Below are 23,460 nucleotides of genomic sequence, written 5' to 3' on the forward strand. Positions count from 1 at the left end.
TTTCTATGTAGCTAATACAAACACATTTCAGGCAGTTTATAATTTAGAAAACTGGTCATTGGACAAAATGATAAATCAGAGTATTAGGTAAATTTAACAAAATAGCCATTCAGTGAATTTATGTTTCAGCAAACTGATTTTTAAAAAAACTATCTATCTATTCAGTGAATTGATCACCCAGTAAATTTTCTTTTGGTGAAGGAGTAATCAGTTTTCAGATAATTGACCTGCTTCCCAAAATCACAGCCCTTTAAAGCTTAAAAGTATTCAGATCATCGAGTGCAGGCTCCCATTTCACAAAGAATCTGAGAAAAATCAACCAAATGGATCCAACAGTATCAGATCAAGCATTGGAATACAAGACTCCCAATTCCCAGTCAAAAGCTCTTTCTAACAGACTATGGTTAATAAAAGAAAGGAGGAAGGCACTCAGAGGTAGGAAGGCCTGACATATGTGCAAAGCCCTTATTACACAATGAAAGAAATACTCATATAACATGAAGAATGCAATCTTAAGAGTTTCTCTTAGACATTTCCAAGTTTCTTTCTCACATAAATGAGTAAGGCTCTGTTTCAGGATGTTTAACAAGATTTCAAGTGAGGCAAACTCTGCGTGTGTGTGTGTGTGTGTGTGTGGCGCTATCAACTAAAATGGTTCACAGGATTTTATATTCTATAGGAATTCTGAACCATCTTGCCAACTTGTTTTTCTCTATCTACCAAAATACTTTACATGGAGTATCTTGGTGTTCCATGCTCAGTATTTTATTATTATACAGCGTTTCTGAGTGTTTCAGGCTCAGAATTTTATTATTACATCATCTCTGGATGCCATTTATAATATGCAAACTGACTCTATTTACACTGAAATAAAGAAACCAAAAACACTAATTTCTAGTTTTCCTGGAAGAGGCAAAAAGCAAAATTCAACACAACAGTAATTGTAACCAAAATAAACAGGGAACAAATTCTGAATTTTCACTTGCAGCAAATAAGTGTAATTTTGGGGTGTGAGATGGAAACCTTTTCAATGTAATGGTTTGTGTAACAGCTTTTACAAGGTGCACTTTTCACTGTCAAACAGCATGAAATGCTCATAAGGGTAATCAGTTTTAGATGGCAGGTTTACAAGCTTTCCACAACATGTACTATTTATCCACGTTAAAATGCTTCCCAATTACCTCTTTACATATTATGTTCATGCATTCTTTTAAAAATATTTAAAAACTGCTTTGTATAAATATAACTCTGAAACCAACCATACTGCTTGATTTCTTTAATCATCTGATGCATACTATTGGCTTTTACTAGCTCACAAGTTGCCTATGCCTAATTTTCATAAAAGTAGTATTTCTACAATATGATATTAAGGCAAAGTAGAAGCAAACACCTCCCAGTATAACTGACTCAAAAATTTTATTTTCTATGTAATCTTCCTTAGGAAGGTAATATAAATGATATTCTTGTTGTACCATAACAGTTAGCTAATATTTACATATTATATTCAAAATCAGATACAAATATGGGCTGATTATTTCTCATGATCCATGGAGCCACTTTTCTCACAAACCAAATTTATAAGGATGGTGTTTTCTAAATAAAACTAAAAGGTTATTTACATACAAAAACTCTATTCCCTTTCCCTATAAGGTTTACTCAACATTGAATACATAAATTCTTTTTAAATTAAGACAGCAATGGAAGTTTTTTAAATGTAGGACAGCGAATCAATCCATCTTCCCCTCTCTCTCTCTCTCTCCCTTTCTCTCTTGCTCCTTTCTCTCTTTTTTTTTTTTTTTTTTTTTTGAGACAGGGTCTCATTCTTTTGCCAAGGCTGAAGTGCAGTGGCACGATCTTGGCTCACTGCAACCTCCGCCTCCCAGGTTCAAGCAATTCTCCCAAGTAGCTGGGATTACAGGCACCTGCCACCAGCCTGGTTAATTTTTGTATTTTTAGTAGAGATGGGGTTTCAGCCTGGGGGAGCCTCTGCCTCCTGGGTTCAAGTGATCCTCCCACCTCAGCCTCTTGAGTAGCTGAGATTACAGGTGTGTGGCACCACACCCAGCTAATTTTTTTTTTTTTTTTTTTTTTTTTGTAGAGAGGGGATTTCACCATGTTGGCCAGGCTGCTCTAGAACGCTGGACCTAAAGTGATCCTCCTACTTCGGCCTCTCAAAGTGCTGGGATTACAGGTGTGAGCCACCACGCGGGCCTCTTGTTCTCTTCTCTACCTTTCCTCCACCTCCAGTTATAAGGACCTAGTCAGTCGCACAGCCAAACACTGGCTACACCAACGGCCCCTCCAAAATACTCTACATATATAAGCCGAATCAGGAGTGCAGCTTAATTGTATCATTTCCTTCTTTGAAATTATTTTCACACATCTGGATGACTACTTGTAACATTATCCATAGGATCTTATAGTCACACCATTTTAAACATTATGGGCATCAAAAATAACAGTTAAGCTATTTTCAGTACTTAGACATAAGCCACCTGGCCAAAATATTCAGTGTCTCAAAACAAAGCTTACTGTGAAATAGGATCAGTATCTGATTTGAGTATTCCTGGCTTGTTCTTTCCAAAGTACAGTAGAAATACTTCATAATAAGACCACTGAAGGTCAACACTAATCATGTCATATTACTTTATCTATGTTCAGAGAAATGTAAGCTCACAGACTCTAAAGCTGGACAGGCCTTCAAGGTGACCTTGAGTCATGGTTAGTGCCATGATCTATTTGAATATCCATAATGAAGCTCTACCATACCACTTTATAAGGAATGTTATAAACTATAGAATTGAGCTCTTAAGTTGACTCAACGATAATGCTATTTTTGTTTCAAGTAAATAAATAGTAATTACCTATAGAGAAGTAAAAGAAAGGCTTCAAACCATTTAATAAAGATATATTAATTCGTTTTTTTTTTCTTCTTCTTGAGAGGGCTCTAAACAAAAATATCATCTTCCTAAGGTAAATATGTAAGTAAAAGGTTGTAAAAGAAAGGTGCAAAGGGTGAAGCTGGTATTTCCTGAAGCTCAGGGTTATTTCAGGAGATGCAACATAGTTGCAGTAAAAGCTATCACCTGGCTTAAAATAATAGGATTCAGTCCACTTTTTAAGCATACCAATTCTGTTAGTTATTCTTAGAAAGACAGGGAAATTTATAACTAGCTTTGAATGACCAGGAAAAAACTGCAAATTTCTTACTTTTAAAAATTATTGATGCTGGCAATTCTACTGGTAAATTCATTTTTCTTCCAAACTGAATATTAACAAAGCTACCGACAATGTTGAAAATTTGTTTATTATTTAATGTGAGCTGAATAAAAGTCAATAACTATAGAGAATAGGGTAACTTCAGAAAATAAGATTCTAATATGTTTTATATTGAGTCTAAAAAATCACACTTCTTTAACTGGTTAAAGCACAGGCTTTACATATAGAAAATTTTCTCAATTTAACAGGAAAAACCCAAAAACCTCTCTCCTTGAGAAATACACAGAAATTTTTACAAAATTGTCATTTTATAGCAAGACTGAATTTTTTTCAGTTACAACCTATTCTCCTAAGGATACTAGTCCCAGCTTTTAATCCAATTTCCCAAACAGAAACAATGGCATCTTCCTAAGAGAATATTAAAATACTTGTTAAAGCACAAGGTAATGTATACCAAGTAGAACGCTTTCAGTGCAATCAATTTACTTAGTAAATTGTTTTGTGAAATACTATAAGACTTAATAAACAATTCATAATCTAGGTAATTTATGTTCTTTCTCAAGGATACACAATCAAATTATTTTTATATGGGAGTTTAATATTTTAGGAACATCATACTATAGCTTATGATTTGTTTAAGTTGCTAAGAAGTGAACACTTTTATTTTTAAGTGGCCCACCTTTAGTATTTAGATTATGCTCTTTTTCATGTTTCAGTTTAACTTTACGAGACAAAAAAAGAACCTCAATAAAGAAAAATATCTAAAACTACTGCAGATCCTAGACACAGTTTCTTTAAAGAATTCATCCCTGTTTATTTCTCCTTGCTCCGAAGACAAGGAACAAATGCTTCCTGAATGTGAAATTTACCCTAACAGTTCATTGCTTTAACACCTTTTGAGTAGAGGCAGTTGGAGCAAATATAAGCTAAGTTCTGCAGTGTAGCAGTTCTCTTGACAATTCTTAGTAAGGTTGCAAGTGAAAAACCTTTATGCTTTTTTGAATAACATCCCAGTGTGGGAGGATGAATACTAAGTAATAAATCAGGAAAAGAAAAAAAATTGTACTCTCCACCTAGATAACATGAAGAATGGTAAGGCTAGTGTTTGGTACTTGCAAATTCTCCCAATAAATCTATAAATCAAGATCCCAACAAATCAAGATTGTCTTCTTTCATCTTTACCTCCTCTGTTACATCCAATTAAAAATTTTAAAAGCTGCTATTTATTGAACACCTACCACATATCTGCTACTAAACTTAATACTTCAATTTTCACAACAACTTTGTGTGAAAATTATGTGTGTGTTGGTTGCGTACTTTATTGAAATGGGACACTGAGCTTCAGAAAGATCAAATATTTTTCTTAAGAGCTCAGCATTGGCAAGACAAAACCAGGACACACATGAAACTACATCTGACTGTAAAGGCTATGCTCCTGCCATATTCCAGTCTGCTTAAAATACCTGTAATGTTTTCTGTATTTCCAAGCTAAAAGAAACAAAATTTGCATTTCATATTTGAAATATTCAAGTTATGAGAATGTCAATCTTGAGTAAAATCATTATCTTGCAAAATCAGTGAGAAATTAAAAACACTACAGAGTTAGTTAGCTTTCATTGTTCATACTAGGTGAAAGACCCAAAGACGTATTTGCTGCCTTACCAAAAGAGCACATTGCAGTAGATACCACTATATATATAAAGAGTTGGGATCTTGCTCTGTTGCCCAACCTGGAGTGCAGTGGTGCAATCATGACTCATTGCAGCCTCGAACCCTTGGGCTCAAGCAATCCTCTTGTCTCAGTCTCTCAAAGTGCAGAGATTACAGGCATGAGCCACCACGGCTAGTCAACCAGTACCATTCTTCACCATGCCTGGCCAATGACTAGCATTTTTAATATACACAATAATAGTTCCAGATCTATTTAAGAATAAAACTAACAAGACCTACATCCACTATAAATTCAATAAAATATTCCATTACTGAAGGCAGGTCACTGTTGTTAGATGCTGGGAAAGATCCCAAGATGAGGAAAGCATTAACTTCCTTGGCTATCTCCTCTTTCTTCTCTCCTCAATAAGGCCTAGTCCCCTAAGATACATCCTTTGCCTTTTCTGTTCCTCTCTGTACACACTCTCCCTGAAATATTATTTTGCAACTTCAACTTTCACTTGCATATCATGATGACTTTCTAATCTCTTGCTCCAAATCCTTCTCATTTATCTAAATTCTAATTCTATAATATGAACTGCCTAATTGCAAATGCAACACAATGATATCCAAGATTATATTCCCTCTCACATCACATCAGTGCTGACCCCTCAATCTCTCTATCAATTCCTAGAAGACAGCAGGCAACGTTCCTGAATGTCCCCGCCACTAGCCTTCCTGAAGCTTTATTCACTACCTAGATCTCTTCAAACTCTGAACCTATTTGGTTTAATTATCATACCCGCTCATAATAACTTCAGTTATATTAATCATTGCTATTCTAACATGTGCACAAAATGTTTCAAGGTGTAAAGGACTGGTTAAAGTCTGCAGAGATAATTTACTGTGTAAGTAAAATAAGAGCACTTACTTGGGAGTCAGCCAATTACTTCCAGAATCTTTACATGACAAGTATATTTGAAGTCCTGCCAAGCAATTTAACTAGGTGCTTTATAAATACTATCCCATTTAGACAACCAAGATAGAAATCAAGTGTTGTATGAGCACATGGGACAACAGCCCTATAAGGTGATTATTCTCCATATTTTAGCATGAACATTATACTGGTTAATTAACTTGTCCAAGATCACATATCTAGCAAGCAAGAGTTACTAGAGTTCAAATTCAGGTGTAACTGACTTAAAGACCAGTATTCATTATATTATGCTATGTTGGGCCTGTTTCTGCCATTTACTAAAGCCACTTTAACCTGAGCCTCAGTGTTCTCATCCAGAAAAAGAAAGGATGTTATCAGTATCCTTATTAGGGGGAAAAAAAGGCAATAGAAGGGCATCTGAAATGAGGAATTCTCAAAGCTCCTATATGTGCACCCAGTATGATTCCAGTATGGTCCTTTATCCCATTGTCCCAGGTGCTGTTGAGAATCACTGGCTTTTCTTACACTATACATGAAGTGACGCATTATTTGAAGGTACACTGTGATAAGTTAAAGCAGCATACATTAAACCATATAGTAACCACTGAAAGAGTAAAACATAAATAAGTAGAGCAATAAGCCAATTAACAACATAAAATGGAATCATAAAAATTATTCAATTAATCCAAGAGAAGGAAAGAAAAAAGGAAAAAAGGAACCAAAGAATAGACAGAACAAACAACAAATAAATGGCAACACAGCAGATTTAAACCCAACCATATCAATAATCACATTAAATAAAATTCAAACACACCAATGAAGACACAGAGATTGTCAAACCATATAAAAAACAAAGACAAACTAAATGCTGTTTACAAGAAATGCACTTTAAATATGACACAGATTAAAATCAAAATTATGTAAATATATATAATGCTATATTAATGTCAAAGGAAATTTCAAAACAGGAAATATTACCAGGAATAAGAGGAGTCATTTCATAATGATAAAGGAGTCTATTCATCAAGAGAATATAACAATCCTAAATGTTTATGTACCTATTGTCAGAACTCCAATATACATAAAACAAAACCTAGTTGATCTGAAAAATAATAAAATGCAGTATTATTGATGGATACTTTATACCCTTCTTTTAATACTGATATAACAAGTAGTAAAGATATAAAAAATTTGAACAGCATCTATCAATTTGTACAAACTGACATTTATAGAACATTCCACCCAGAAACAACAGAATTTATACCCTTCTCAAGTACATACAAAACATTTAAGAAGGCAGACCATACCTGACCACAAAACAAATCTCAATGAATTTTAAAGGATTCAAATCTTACAAAGTAAGTTGTATGATCTCAAAAGAATTAAGTTAAAAATCAATAACAAAAATATAAAGCAAATCAAATATTTGGAAACTGAATAATACATTTCTAACTAACCCATGGGTCAAAGAATTAAAAGAGAAAGTATTTTGAACTGAATGAAAATGAAAACATATTATCATCTGTGAGATGCAGAACCCCCTCAATAAATTTGGGTGAAGAACAAAAGAAAAAGAATTAAATGACTAAACAAATCAACAGTTTTACAAGTGAACAATTTCAGGAATTAAGATTAAAGGAAAGGGGATCATAAATTCATAAAATATTAGAACAGGAAGAATTCTAGAAATCCTTCTAAAATTTGTAAACTCACAAAATTCACATAGAAAACAGGAAGAACATATGATTTGCTTAATAGGGTTTATAATAGCAAGTATTTTTTAATAAGCAGTCTTTACCAGTAGTGACATTATATAAATATCTGAGTTCTTTAAATGACTATTTTCACCTAATAAAAGCAGATATCGATTCTACAAAATAGATGTGCATATTTGTTGGCCTTAATCTGAGTAATGTGAGCATTTTGTGCTTTATCTGTAAGTTTTCTATATTTCACAAAACACAATGAATAAGAATGCTGAATTCTCTATCCACATTGCCTAAATTCATACTGTGGCTTTACCACAGTTGAGTAGCCATGATATTGGTCAAGTTACTTAAGTAGCAATGCCTTAGTATTCTCAACTGTAAAATAAGAATAAACTATAAAATGAGTATAAATAGTTCTTACCTTCTTACAGTGATAATAAAGATTCAACAAGTTACTGCCTTCTGTGGGCTTACAACAGTGCCTGGTAAGAGCTCAATAAATGTTAACCATTATTACATAGCATAGCATTGATTTATAAATACTTGAAGCTTTTTTTTTTTTTTTTTTTTTTTTTTTTGGAGACGGAGTCTTGCTCTGTCACCCAGGCTGAAATACAGTGGCACGATTTTGGCTCACTGCAACCTCCGTCTCCTGGGTTCAAGCAATTCTCCTACCTCAGCCTCCCAAGTAGCTAGGATTACAGGCCCCTGCCACCATGCCCAGCTAATTTTCGCATTTTTAGTAGAGATGGGGTGTCACCAAGTTGGCCAGGCTGGTCTCAAACTCCTGACTTCAGGCAATCCGTCTGCCTTGGCCTCCCAAAGTACTGGGATTACAGGCGTGAGCCACCGTGCCCAGCCAAATACTTGAAGCTTATTAATCAAAACACCGATTTGAATTTTTTAAATTAGGTAACATCAATTAAAATAGGACATCATCATAGAAAAATAAGTTGCTTAGAATTCATATTTTTAATAAGACAAGTTATTCAAGTTATTTGAATGCCAATGTTAAAACAAAGCTGGAACATTCTCTTTTCAAAGCAAGAGAGATGATCCAATGGGAAATTATGTATTACATGGAGTATTTTTGGATTAACCAATACATTTAATAATATCACGAGATGATACAAAAGTTACCTATTAATATTGTCCTGCTGCCTTCAACTATTTCTTATTATATGCTCCATTCAACCAGAATTTATAGATTTGAATACTTTAATTTTGAAGGTTAAAATATTTATTTATGAATTTGTTTTAAATGGCTAAAAGGCAACATTCAGCCTTTTAGCAATGGAACAATTTCCATTTGGTTAAAATAAATAAATAAATAAATAAATAAATAAATGTGGAACACATTTCACATTTTTTTATTTTGTGCAACTTCGATGCTTTCAACACTGCATACATTACTAAAAGCATAAAAATAGATGCTGTACTATCAAATTGTAAAGAATACCAAATTGATATAATTATACTTTATAATTTCTTCCAAGTATCAAAAGGACAAGTTTTTGTTTTTTCTTTAATTAAAATAATCTCATGGGTCTCTTATATGTTTGAGAGAATAAGATAAAACAAGTATATTTTTTACTAAATATCTTAAAAATATCATATTTTAATAAAAACTGCTATTTGTAATCCATGCTGTGTCTTTTTGACACTGAGGCAAACCCTTCTTACCTGGGCCAAATGAGCATGCACCTGAATCAATATGGTAATAAAATACCAAATAAGTCTGTAAAGTATCAACTTATCCTGTTGTACTCTTTTGAGAACTAAGTGCATTATTAAATTTACTGTACCTTTAACAACCTGCAGTTGCCCCTTGGTATCTGCAGGGTATTGCTTCCAGGACTCCCTAAGGATAAAAGGATCCATGGATGCTCTAGTCCCTTATATAAAATTCTGTAGTGTAAATTCTATGTAATAGTTGTTATACTGTATTTTCATTTTTTTATTAATTATGTTGGTACATATGTATGGGGTACATATGAAATTTTGTTATACGTAGAATATTTAATACTTTTTAAATTGTTTTTATACTCAAATATTTTCAATCCATAATTGGTTGAATCTGCAGATGCAGAACTTGCTCACAGAGGGCAAACTGTAAAATTCCAACTACAACCTCTGCATTTGTAAAATCAATCACCTTTTTCTTCTCCTCCTACCACACTCAAAATTATAAGGAAGTTTGTCATCATGGTACATGAAGGCAGTGAGGAAGACTAGGTAAATGCGGCAGAAACGGGGCCCACAGCACCACTTGTTCCTCAGAACCACCTCCCAGCCTCCATCCATCCTTCAATTAGCCAGCAGTAGATTAAAGCTCTCACCATGTGTGCTGCCTTCTTCCAGATTTTTGCAATGAAGCACAATAATCAGCAGCTTTCACCACTTGGGAGAATGATCAAGGCCAGGAAAACACTCATACACAGGTTGAATACTAACAGGACATTCTATGGTTCATGAAACCAAATGCCTCTACACAGAGGACAGCTGAAATGTGAACACAGAAGCCGAGAGCAACATAAGAAAGCTATCGTAGTTGCGAAGACCAACTGTGGTCATAAATATCATCACCATCAAATACTTAGCTACAGCTTTACTATTTACAAAACATTTTTACATACATTATTTTACTTGAACCCCGCAACAGCCCTTTTAAGAGGCAGTATAGATATTTTTATTAATACCTGTATTTTGCAGGTGAAGAAACTGAAAAAGGTTAAGAGACTTGTCTAAGGTCATTTTAAGTGAGCAGTAACTTGACTTCTATCTTCCCCCAAACTAACTGTAGATTTCAGAGTCTTTCAGCTGCAACACCATATCCCACATAGATAAAAGAGGAGTAAATTTTAAGAGGCAGGTTCCATAGCAAAGTCAGTAATTATTTCTATAAACCCCTGTATTCTTCCATAACTGCCTTTATTCATCAGTACTATTATTTCCTTTACTTCCTTACCTCCATTCATTCCTGGTTCTTTTCTTCAGATAATCCAAGATGTCAGAAACCATTTTGTCCATTTAAATCCCTTAGATCCTGATCTGCACAACCAAAGACATCCTTGGGTCAAATCTGAAACCAGTAAATATGGATCTTTCCCATCTGTAAAGTTCTGTGGCTACTACAGAAACTAGCCTAAGGAATAATGAAATCTGTGGACTCTCAGAGATAAATATTTCTACTATGTGCCAAAAACAAACAAACAAACAAACAAAAAACAACCAGGAAAGCAATAAATAATCAACACAGTATCTCCTGAGGCTCTGGACTGACTATTTGCTACAGGATGGCCACATTCAGTGACTGAGCCAGAACAAACATTGAGAATAACTATTAAGCCACAATCAACAGCAAAATAAGACATTAATGAACCTCTAAAGAACTACCCAGATCATCATGTTAAAGGTTTACAGTATGTTCTGAACTCACAGCTTACAAAGTCTTGAGGAGCTAGTCAAAACCAAGTAGAGAAAGCTAACAAAAAAAAGGGAGAAGAAACCCCTATTGATTAAATGCAACTGTTAGGCAGCATTACTTATAAAGAGTGAATATCCTCCTTTCATCTAAAATTTAAAGTAAAATAAACTTTATTATAGAAAAAAGGAACACTTAAATCACCAAACATCCAATTCCATAGAAATAACCATGGTTAATATCTTCTACTCTATTTTGTAAAAATATACGACAGAAGGTGCGTGCATTTTTAAAGCAAATACTTTAGTCCTTATTGTTGTACAGAATAGCAGAAGATTAAAACTCTCAGCATTTCAAGTCCTTGACCTATATGAATTCATTTGCTCATCCCATTAACCTGATGACACCGGTAGTATTACTCTGTTTACAGACGGACAAATCAAAGCACGGAGCTGGTTTACTGTCTTTGTAGGTAGAGTTGCTGTGTGACACAGATCACATATGGAAAGTAAACCCTCATAGACTAATGCTGGCTTCCTCTCACATCACCTCTAATATATTTTCTTATCCTCTGCCCCTCTGGTCTTCCATTCCTAATGCAATGGTACCTAAGAGAGCCTATCACAAAATTACTCTAGCAGGCAATTTTATTCCAACAACAGTATGTACGGTTCTGCTGACAGGAACTGATAGGAACTCTGAAGCCAGAGACTGTGCTCTTCTATATTCTCCCGGGGATCATGATAGTGTTGTAAGTGACTTTTCTTTAAAAAAAAATAAATAAATAAAAGCTAAGGAGGCATTTGGATAAGGAGACCTGATTTCTTCTTCAGAGTAGAAAAGATACCTAAAGGAAGGCAGGAGAAACCCTAAAAATGACTAGTATGACAAGAGGCTGAAGAACAAAACTCAACCCATGGGATTTACCTCAGGTGAAAACTCTAAATCTTCCTGGCACATATATACAATGAACATTATCCCACTCACCCAAAATGAAAAGTAGTCTTGTTTCAGCTCGGCAGGGCTGACTCCAGAGTCAACAATGGCTTTTTTCTACATTCCCAAACTGATCCTGAAACAAACTTGGGCTTTGTGTTGCTGTTGTTGGTAATGGTGGTGGTAATGGTGGAAGTTCACGTGTGTGTGTATTTTAAAAGAGAAGAGATGACCTAAAGTTAAACACAGAAACACTGTGGCTGTTCCACCCTGGCATGGGGTAGATCTGCCCAACCTTACAAGATTATTTCGAATTACTAGACAAAGCAAAGGAGAAACCCTTCTGCCTTATTAGAAGAAACTCTTTTCTACCTTTGATGCTACTGGGAATCAAAGATCTTTTAAGTGATTTACAGATCAAATTCAACAACTTGAATCATTCATTATGCCAGTTAAGAAGACTTCAAAATAAGTCAGACTTATTATTTTACAGTTTTGTCCAATTTAGCTACTGGCATGAATGGTAAATACTATACATTATGAAATAAAAATATGGTATTCAAAAAATGGGCACTGACTGAACATCTGCACTATGTAAGATATCTGCTATATATAAGACACTGGGGTTCAGGAGGTTTTATAAAAATAAATGGATTCAAAAAGAGAAACGTATTTCAGAAATGTGATTTCTATATGATTACAGTAGGATTGCCTATCTGGATTATGACAATGGAGCTATATTTTTAAAAATAATAAAAAACCTCTATAAAAATAGTACTTTTGTCAAGAAAATAAAGATCTATGTGAAAACTGACAACCTTGGGAAGATAAAAGACAAAAAAGTTATTTCCTTATTGTTGAACTATCCTACAGTTTAGTCAGACCAAATACAGACTCCTGATGACTACAGGCTTCTTTCTTAATATTAATTTAACACTATCCAAACATATGGTGAGAATTCTATTCAACTTTAAAACAATGAGTAGATACAGAACAACTGGAGCTCTCTGTTAAGGAAGGAAATGTTTTCAAATGGTACAACCACTTCAGAAAGCACTTTGAAAGGTGCTTCTGAAGTCAAACATATAGTAACCACATGACCCAATGTTCCACTCCTAAGTATTGATCTAACAAAAATGAAAACATTTGTCTAAACAAAGACTTACAAAGATTCATAGAAACTATGTTCATAATAGCTAAAACTGAAAACCAAATATACCTCAAGAGGTGAACGGACAAACTGTAGTATGTTCATAAAATGCACTACTACTCTGGAATAAAAAGAACTATTCATATGCTATTCATACACATAGCACATGAGTGAGTCTCAACATTAGGCTAAGCAAAAGAGCCAGACACAAGTGTGCATAATGCATTTGTTAATCCATTTATATGAAATTCTAGAAAACAGAAATCTCACCTAGAGAGACAGAAAGTAGATCAGTGTTTGCCTGGGGCTGGGGATGGGTACAAGGGAGCTTTGGGGAGTATAAAAATGTTCTACAACTTGATTATGGTGGTGGTTACATGGATATAAATTTTAAAAACTCAACTGAACATTTTTTAAAAGGGTATATTTCATTTTATGTATTATATATTTTCATATATGTATATATTTTAAGGTAATTTTTAAAAAGAACAAAATCTTAGAATACATTTAAAACAAGGAAAAAATATCCACACTATACTTATTGTACTGTTCAGATCATATTAAGGGAAAGAAAATTAACAGGAGGGTAAGCTGAATGGTGAGTATAGCTAGTAATACAGATACAGGTGGAACTAGGATCTATCTGATTGAATCAGAATAAATATCAGGACTTCTGTTAGAAATACTGAAAACAAATACTCTTTTTCCCAGTAGAGGTAAATATAGAACTAGTAAGTCTTAGAACCTATCAAAAGCCATAGCAGAACCATTTTATCAGAGCCATATCAGCCTATCAGTAGTAAAACGACTACTAAATGGCATACCAAGTAAATATGGAAATAATAAGCCTTAGGAGCTCCTAAAAGCCATATCAAGAGCATCACAATAAAGCAAACACCAGGAATCCAGAAGGAGGAAATGGAAGTCACTAAGCTGGTGGAACACTGCTGAAATAGCCCTATCTTTGGACTTTTGAGTTAATTAGCTAATGTATTTCATTTGTGGCTTAAATCCACTGGAGTAATTTTTTAGGCTTTTTTACTTTTTTTTTTTTTTTTTTATTTGCAACAAAAGTAAAGTAATGCAAAGGAAAATAGACTGGAATGAATAAGATGCCAGTAAGACTTTAAAACTGGTTTCAAAATTTATAGCTAAATCTGTAAAGTAATTCTGCTGTTGGATAATATAAGTTCCCATTCATTGAGCATCTTTTATTTGTCCTATGTGGATATTTCTCATAAGCACTTATTTTAAAACTTGTAAATATTTTTAGATTCAACTACCTGCTTTACATCAGCCCCAGACTTAATGGGTCTGGGCTATAATTCTTTAATTGGTGGAGCAAAAACAGGGATATGTTATCTCTAATCTCAATCTACCACAATCGAACAGAAGTTGGGTCGAGGTTCTGGATTTCAGGCGGTTAGCTCCAAAATGGTAAGGAAAATGTAGGTGCCCTCTTTTCTATGAAGTTTCTCACAATTTTTCTTGGACTTTTTTCCAGGTCCCAAATAAATCACAGCCCTGAGGATACAAACACAAAACTTCTAAAAAAGAGATTTACAAAGTTGCCAGATGATAAAACTGCTAAAAGAAAAGGTTTTATTAAATGCAAAGACTCCCAGACTTAATGTGATTCATGATTTTAAATATTTCAGTTAAAAACTATAGAGAAAAAATCATAACTAAATACTGGTAAGGAAAGACTTAATTGGTGTCACTAACCACTTTGGAATTTTGAGAACCATTGCAGATTCCAGTTTATATTCCTCTGATAAAAAAAATCTCTGAATAAAGAAGAAATAGGAGGCTGTCCCTGGTGAACTTCAGGTACAAAATCACTTGAACTTCATTTTGTCCAAATATCACTTCAACGAGAAAAAAAATTAAATACCCAGAGATGTCTGTGGAAAATCTTCAGCAGGACAATATCTTCCCAAATGTGTGGGAGGAAGAAAGATAAACAGCAACAGTAGAGTCACTCTAATTCCATAATTAACTCTCTTAATAATTAATAAAGAAATTATGTATTCAGTTTTTGTAATACAGAAATTGCAAATATAAGCTACGTTCATGCTCTGTAATTCCATAATTTCTCATCTATAATTGGTATATCTCTAAAATTACACATATATAATACATATAGATTGAATTCACATCCTGAGATTTTCTCACAAAAAGAATAATACTAGTCTCAACTTAAGATAAAAACTTCAGGTGGAGATGAGAGTTTAGGGCTTGTTTTAGAGAGTAATATGCCTTAATAAGAAATGATTTTTTGTTGGCCAGGCACAGTGGCTCATACCTGTAATCCCAGCACTTTGGGAAACCAAGGCAGGTAGATCACTTCAGCTCAGGAGTTCAAGACCAGCCTGGGCAACATGGCAAAACCCTGTCTCTACAAAAAAATTAAAAATTTTAAAAATTAGCCAGGCATGGTGGCCCACACCTGTGGTCCCAGCTACTTGCAAGGCTAAAGTGGGAAGATTGCTTAAGTCCAGGAGGCGGAGGTTGAGTGAGCCAAGATCACACACCACTGCCCACCAGCCTGGCAATACAATGAGACCCTGTCTCAAAAAAGAAAAGAAAATTTGTTTTGTTTAATGATTGCCTACTACGTGGCAAAAACAAACAAACTAGAAATGTGGTAGGGTAAAAGGGTCAAAGGCCTTGTGATCACAGGCAAATTTTATATATCTGTATGGTTATGAATTTCTCCAGTGAGCCTGCATTACTTTTATGATTTGAAAAACATTGTTTTTAGTTTTAAATAGACCCACACATTCAGCAAAACCTTATGATTCAACATTTTAAAATGTATAAAATAGCCCTGCCTTCCCTGTGCCATATCCTTCCCCATGTGAAAAAAGTTAGTGGCTTCTTCCTGAATAGTGTGGAACATAGAGAACCCACTGAAATAACAATTAGATATTTCAGCAGTTTAATGTGGCACATTATAGTATATTCATACTGCTTGGGGTTTGCTGAACTTATTGGATGTATAAGTCAATGTATTCTTAATCAAAAATGGAAAATTTTCAACAATTATTTCTTAAATACTTTTCATGCCCCATTTTCATGCTCTTCACCTCTGTAACTGCAATTATACATATACTAGATCATAAGGTATTGCACCTTAGGTCCCTGAATCTCTGTTCATTTTTCTTCAATTTTTTTCTAAGTTAATCAGATTGAATAAATTTCATTGATATGCATCAAGTTGAATGCTATTTCTTAACAGCACGTTGGAGATGGTAAAGCCAATAAATTTTTGATTACAGTTATTGTTCTTTTCAGTTCTTGAATTTTCACTTAGCTTTTCATACACAGTAGAATTTATTAAAAACAAAAACAAAAACAAAAAAACCCCACCATTCAATTATTTTGGAATAATGATCTTTTTTAAATATACAGAACTGGATTTACTTGTATTTTATTTACAACTTTAATACAATGTTTATGAACAATGTTTCTGTTTTTGCTTTTAAGCACAAAAGACAGTTTATTGGCTCATTTAACTGAAAAAGCCAGTCATAATTCCATCTATGTTTATAAATGAGTGATTGTTGAAGTTTTTGTTTAACTGACATATTCATGAGGTACACAGTGATGTTTTCATACATACAATGTATCAGGTCAGCATAATTAGCATATCCATCATCTCAAATATCTATCTTTTTTTTTTTTTTTTGTATTACAAACATTCAATACCCTTCTTCTGGCTATCTGAAACTATAAATAATTGATAACTATAGTCATCTTACAGTGGTATAGAACAAGGTTCGCAATCTCTCAACTGTCTGTGAAACCTACCCAGGTACCGGTCCATGTACTGTTAGGAACCAGACCACACAGTAGGAGGTGAGTAGCAGGTGAGCCAGTGAAGCTTCATCTGTATTTACAGTCACTCCCCATTGCTCACATTACCGCCTGAGCTCTGCCTCCTGTCAGAGTAGTGGCAGCATTCGATTCCCATAGGAGTGCAAACCCTGTTGTGAACTGCTCATGCGAGGGATCTAGGTTGCATGTCCTTATGAGAATCAAATGCCTAATCTGTCACTGCCTCCTGTCACCCCCAGATGGTACTGTCTACCTGGAGGGAAACAAACTCAGGGCTCCCACTGATTCTACATTATGATGAGTAGATAATTATTTCCTTATATATTACAATGTAATAATCATAGAAATAAAGCACACCATAAATGTAATGTATTTGAATCATTCCTCCACCCCCTAGTCCATGTTAAAACCATCTTCCACAAAACTGGTCCCTGGTGCCAAAAAGGTTGGGGGCCACTGGTATAGAACACTAGTAGTTTCCATTTCTCTGCCAAGATTTCTAACCCATTTACTCATTTAGATCACAATTTGTTTGTTTAAGTCCTTTTGCTGGTATGCATACATGAGCCTTTGTCAGCTAAACGCAACTACTAGGCCATCTCAAGGTCTACTGCTATTAACTTTATTTTCTTTTGACTATTGGTCACATTTTTCCCTTTTCTTTTGCATGTGTAGTAACTTATTATATACTATACTATATAATCTATAATACAATATATAAATAAAATATATATAGTACTATATATATAGTATTATATAATAATAAAATGCAGAGAACCTGGATTCTGCTATGATCCTCTGAAGAATGATAATCTTTGTTCTCAGGCAGTATAATTACTGGCTAAACACTCTGAATTTGTTTATGTTTTGTTAGTATTAATTTGAGAAAATCCCAAGGTGTTTCTCAAGCTCCTCTCTTTTGGCAGAATTAAACGTCTATATGTCTTCCTGGTAGATTATGTTAAGATCTAGTTTTAAACATACGAGGTGAGACATGTTAGGTTGGACATTCTTACTCTAGGATGTGGTCCTTACTAAGTTACGGCCTTTTTTTTTTTCCTCAGCTGGATGCCTATGATGTGTTCTTGGGACACAGCTCCAATATCTACCTACAATCTCAGATCCATAGTAGGAAATCTCTGGTAAGCCCACAGTTTGACTTGCCATATGTACACTTCATCACTCAGTCAAGGACTTGAAGTGAACCCATATTCAGAATTCTGGATCCCCATTTCTGTGCAGCCTTCACCCTTCTGGTGCCCCACTCCAGATTCCAGCTGCTTTAACAGCCCTAAATTCTGGTCTCTGCCTTCTCAGCTCAGAGATGCCACTGTTTCTGCTTGGACTCCAAGTCCTTGTTACACAGTCAGGAAAATGTCCCTACACAGAGACGCAGAGAAAATGTGGGGCTCTTTTTATGTATCTGTCTTCTGTCAATAATCACAGTCTTGCACTATTGTCCAACACGTGAAAAGTTGCCTCATATATTTTGTTCAGTTTTATCACAGTTTATGGCAGAAGAATTAATCCAGCATCAAGGTATTACATCAAGGCATTACATCAAGGGAAGTTGCAGAATCAAGATATTACATCAAGGCAAGTAGCAGAAGCTCTTGCACACATTCCTTTAAACTGTTGTTATTCTCTCTCACTCTTTCAATTTCTATTTCTCCTCTTTTCTCCCTATCTCCAACTTGTATAATTTATGAGCTTGAGTTGAATGAATAGGTAGTGCTAAATAATTTTGATAGAATATCTCAGAACTTTAAGATCTTGTAATGATGATGGAACACTTTGAAAGTATTACAATCAAGTTTTGTAGAGTTTCTGAAGTTAAGCAAAAATGTTTAAAATTTATTTTAAAAAGTCTTTCCTCCCACACTTTTCCTTTTTCATGAACAAGCGAATATCAGCAATACTCTGCTACCATGTTGTCCTTCATAAACCTTCCTTTGCTTATTTTTATTCAAGTCAAAATAAAAAGAATAGAAAATTCAGAAAATCTCAAGTGATCCAAATTCTCATTTCCCTATTTGTGAAGTTAGTCTGATCTCACTGCCACACAACCAATAGAACATAAAGGTCTTTCTAGCCATATTTAAAGACTGTGGAAACCTATCTGTCCCCAGACAAACTACAAGAGATTTAAATGACAAAGTAAACAAAAGAAAGTTTAAAAATTTTTTAAAACATTTACATGAAATGAATAGCTCCACAAATAAAGCATATTTTTGCCAAGCATGAGTTTCTCAATTGTTCTAGATACTAGATATGCTCATTCAAACAAATGCTTAGAAATAGACAGGGTTAACTTACCCATTAGGCACAGTGCCAAGGGCCCATAATACTCTCAAGGGCCCACAAAAAATGTTTTCATTTCTTTTAAACATTTCTTTTTAATTTTTAGTTATTCTTATGATTAAAAATTTAGGTCAAAGAAAATGTTTACTATATAATCTTAATATATGCCAATACTGTCGTAAAATATAATTGTGTGTTTGTGTCTGTGGAGATAGATATAAATTGACAACTATTTTCGGATTTTCTAGAAACCTCAGTTTCTCATAAAACCCGAACACTGTCTGATTGTAGGGTGTGAAGCCCCAGGTATTTTTCCACTGGACTAGATAAAGCATTTTTCCCTCTACGTTCCTGGAGGTGCTAATCTCATCCTAACCCATGTCCCTCTTACATTCTGGCTTGCCTGAACTACACTGACTTGCAAAGTAGTTGGGCAGGTCGATAATTAGAAGATATTGGCTAGATGGTACTCTGGGTAGCTACATATCTCCATGCCCTCTTTTAATTTACTATATAACAGATATATCTTAGCAGCTGCTATACATCTGCTTTACATTTGCTTTAAACAATAGAAAGATGGACTTGATATCTCCCTATTTCAAAGCCCTCAATCTCTTTGAAGCAGCCCACAACGTAACAGGTTTATGTCTAAGCACTGGCTTCCAACCCACAGCCCATTTGCAGAGCCAGGATAATAATCACATTGACAACTCTTAAAGTCTCAAACCTTAGTTGACTTAGGTTACCAGGTTCACTGAGGTTCCCAAGTTTTCTTAAATACTTATCAATCATAGCTGTTCAAGCAAGTGATTTCTATATTCAAATTATTAGTTTCATAACAGAAGTACTCTTTGTATTCAGAGTGACCAACATAATTTTCAACAAGAGAAAAGGATATGTAAGAAAATAAAATGCTGTTTTCAAAGGCATTCAAAAGAAATCTTACATGTAAATCTAATACGCAGGATAATTAATAGCAGAGTGTTCTGGGTTAAAGCTTGGAATGAAAGATGGATAGCATGCTAGGCTCTAACCATCAATCTCCTTAAATCTCTTTGATTCAGTGAATTTTAATCAGCTTAATCAGAAGGCATAGATCCCAGTTAGTTCCAGCTCTACTACTGTTGTACTCACTGGCAAAACACTTTTGCTTTAATTTTAGTATCAGTTTCCTCAGAAATAAGACAGACATATAAACATTAAGTCTTAGCAATCTTCAAAATACCAAAGGCATTTGGTAAAAATTTTTTAGATAAATAAATTTATACTATTGTTGTTCTTTTATTTCATCACAATGACACCAATATTTTAAATTTCCTAGGTCTTTTCTCCACTTGCCATAATGGTATCCATCACAAAATCTGATTCACTCTTTTGAATTTTTAAATGTTTTATATATCAGACTTCAATGTAACGCTGACCCTTGAAGAACACAGCTTTAAACTGTGAAGGTCCACTTATATGTGGATTTTTTCCAAAAAATATATTGGAACATTTTTTAAAGATGTATAACAATTTGAAAAAAAATCACATAAAGAATGAGTACCCCAGAAATATCAAAAAATTAATTTGAAAGTATGTCATGAATGCATAAAATATATGCAGGTACTAGTCTATTTTATCATTTACTTCCATAAAACAGATATAAATCTATGATAAAAAGTTAAAATGTATCAAAACTTATGAACTTAGAATGCACATGGTACCATTTGCAGTCGAGAAGTGCAAACAAATGTAAAGATGCAGTATTAAATAATAGCTGCATAAAATTAACTGTAATACCTACCGTACAACTATAATAATTTTGTAGCCACCTTGTGTTGCTATTGTGGGTGAGCTCAAGTGCTGGGAGTATCACCCTATGATGCTAATCATCTCTGAGTGGGCAGTTCATCTCGCTATGACACGGATGCTTCTATGACATGGGCACTAAAACACAGTGGAAGAAGGGTTGGTACTGTAAAGAAACATTTTTAGAGAAACGAAAAAGCAAAAAAATCAGATACAAATTACAACATACAGTTGTCCCTTAGTATACATGGGGGATTGGTTCTAGGTTAGCGTGTAAGCTTACCAAATCCACGTATACCTAAATCAATATATACAAAATCTCTGAATACTCAAGTCCTGCAGTCAGCCCTGCAGAACCCAAGTATACAAAAAGGCAGCCCTCCATACATGTGGGTTTTGCATCCCAAATACTGTACTTTTTATCTGCATGTGGTTGAAAAAAATCCAAATATAAGTGAATCCCTGTAGCTCAAGCCCATGTCGTTCAAGAGTCAACTGTATTTCTGTCAAGTCACACAAAGTGTGCCTACCTCTGCTTCTACCTCCTCCACCTCTTCCACTTCCCCAAGACAGCATGACCAACCCCTACTCTTCCTCCTTCTCATCCTACTCAATGTTAAGATAACCAGGATGAAGACTTTTATGATTCTCTACTTCCACTGAATGAATAGTAAATACATTTTTTCTTCTTATGATTTTCTTAGTAGCATTTTCTTTTCTCTAGCTTACTGTAAGAATACAGTACATAATACAGATACATAGAAAATATGTGTTAATCAACTGTTTATGTTATTGGTAAGCCTATTAATAGTTACGTTCTGAGAGAGTCAAAAGTTATAGCTGGCTTCTGACTGTTTGGGTGGGGGTGTTGCCACCCCAAACCTCTACATTGTTCAAGGGTCAACTGTATTTCATTTGTATTGTAGATTACAGGCTGAAAATGTGTTAAACCAATGCTTTTCAGAACCTTTCAAACACTGCCTATTCCACAAAGCTTTTCACAATCAAATAAGTAAAAATATCTATCATGCTATTTGTTTATGGACTAGAACAAAGGGTGGGACACTTACTCTGTAAAGGGCCAAGTAGTAAATATTTTAGGCTTTGTAGGCTAGAGCCGCTGTCACAACCACTCAAATGCCCCATTGCCTGTGAAAGCAGTCATAGATAACATGTAAAGAAATGGGCATAGCTGTCCCAATAAAACATTATTTACAAAAATAGGCAGCCAGATGGATTTGGCACCAAGGCCATAGTCTGCCAAACCCTGCTCTAAAACAGTGTTTCTCAAGCTATACTGTTCATACTAATCATGTGAAATCTCAGTGGAGATTCTGATTCCGTACATCTGGGTGGGGCCTGAGATTCTGCATTTCTAACCATCTCATAGTTGACTGATGATGATACTATTCAAAGAATCATATTTCTGAGTAGCAAGGCTCTGATAAGCCCCATGAGAAGAGAGGTCCTACATAATTAGTAGTTATTTGCTATCTGGCCTGAGTGCCTAGAACAGTGTCTGACATGTAATAAAGCCACTCAATAAATATTTAAGAAATGAACAAATACACTTCTAATAGAATATCATGCTCTGCCTTATATCATTATTAAGTGTGTCATCCTTTATGAGGCTCATCCTTATGTTCACCTTATTAGCATGTAAGCTTACCAAATCTAGCAATCTCTGTAACACGGCAGATTTTCTAATAAATGCTAATTGATTAAATCAGAGCTTTGGTCTATGTACACACTACAAAAAGCAGTTGTTGACAAATTCATCCCAAATTCTTCTACTGTGTTCCTCCACAATGATCATCTTGTATTTCCTTAAGCTTTCTACAGCCCTTGTACTTCAAGGTCGTTGTACATTCCACTTTCCTTGACAGGAACATCCTTCCCTAATCTTTCAAGTCTAAAGATAAATATCACCTCTTTAGAAAGCAGTGCAGTAAGTGTCCTTACCTTCTCCCCACCCTCCTTCTGCACTCCAAATGTAGTTCTCTAGCTCAGCCATGGGTGTCTTCTTTAAAGCACTTACCACATTTCACAATTACAACAGGGATATGTTTTAAGAAGTGCATCATTAGCAATTTCATCATGTTGTAAACATCATGGAGTGTTCTTACACAAACCTGGATGGCACAGCCTACTATACACCTAGGATACATGATATAGCCTATTGCTCCTAGGCTACAAACCTATTCAGCATGTTACCATACTGAATACTACCGGCAATGGAAACACAGTGGTAAGTACTTATGTATCTAAACATATCTAAACAAAAAAAGTACAGTAAAAATATGGTATAAGAGATTTTTTTTAAAAAGTTATATTTTAATTAGGCACTTACCAGAAATGGAGCCTATAGGACTAGAAGTCAGGTCTGGGTGAGTCAATGAGTGAGTGAAGGCCTAAGACATTACTGTACTCTACTACAGACTTTATAAACACTGTATACTTAGGCTACATTAAATTTATAAAAATAAATTTTCATTCTTTAGTA

General features: G+C 34.6%; 1 protein-coding gene across 21 annotated transcripts in view; it reads right to left on the minus strand.

Annotated features, from left to right (window-relative positions):
• Window positions 1-23,460, minus strand: part of LOC105491823 (regulatory factor X3) — a 320,376-nt gene that overhangs the window by 207,534 nt on the left and 89,382 nt on the right. Inside the window, exons 4-7 of one of the 21 annotated variants that reach the window (XM_071077740.1) lie at window positions 22,028-22,106; window positions 20,953-21,095; window positions 10,484-10,566; window positions 9,855-10,017 (exon numbers count right to left, since the gene is read on the minus strand). The exons of 18 other annotated variants lie outside the window; for them this stretch is intronic. Coding sequence is in view for 1 of the 3 variants with exons in the window: in XM_071077739.1 (XP_070933840.1) it covers window positions 10,484-10,493 (10 nt within the window). In the remaining 2 variants the exon portion in view is untranslated. The remainder of the gene's footprint in view (window positions 1-9,854; window positions 10,018-10,483; window positions 10,567-20,952; window positions 21,096-22,027; window positions 22,107-23,460) is intronic. 2 more of the 21 variants (XM_071077739.1, XM_011758508.2) reach the window with 2 other exon arrangements.

The sequence above is a fragment of the Macaca nemestrina genome, chromosome 14 (genome assembly GCF_043159975.1).
Source record: "Macaca nemestrina isolate mMacNem1 chromosome 14, mMacNem.hap1, whole genome shotgun sequence".
NCBI lineage: Eukaryota > Metazoa > Chordata > Mammalia > Primates > Cercopithecidae > Macaca > Macaca nemestrina.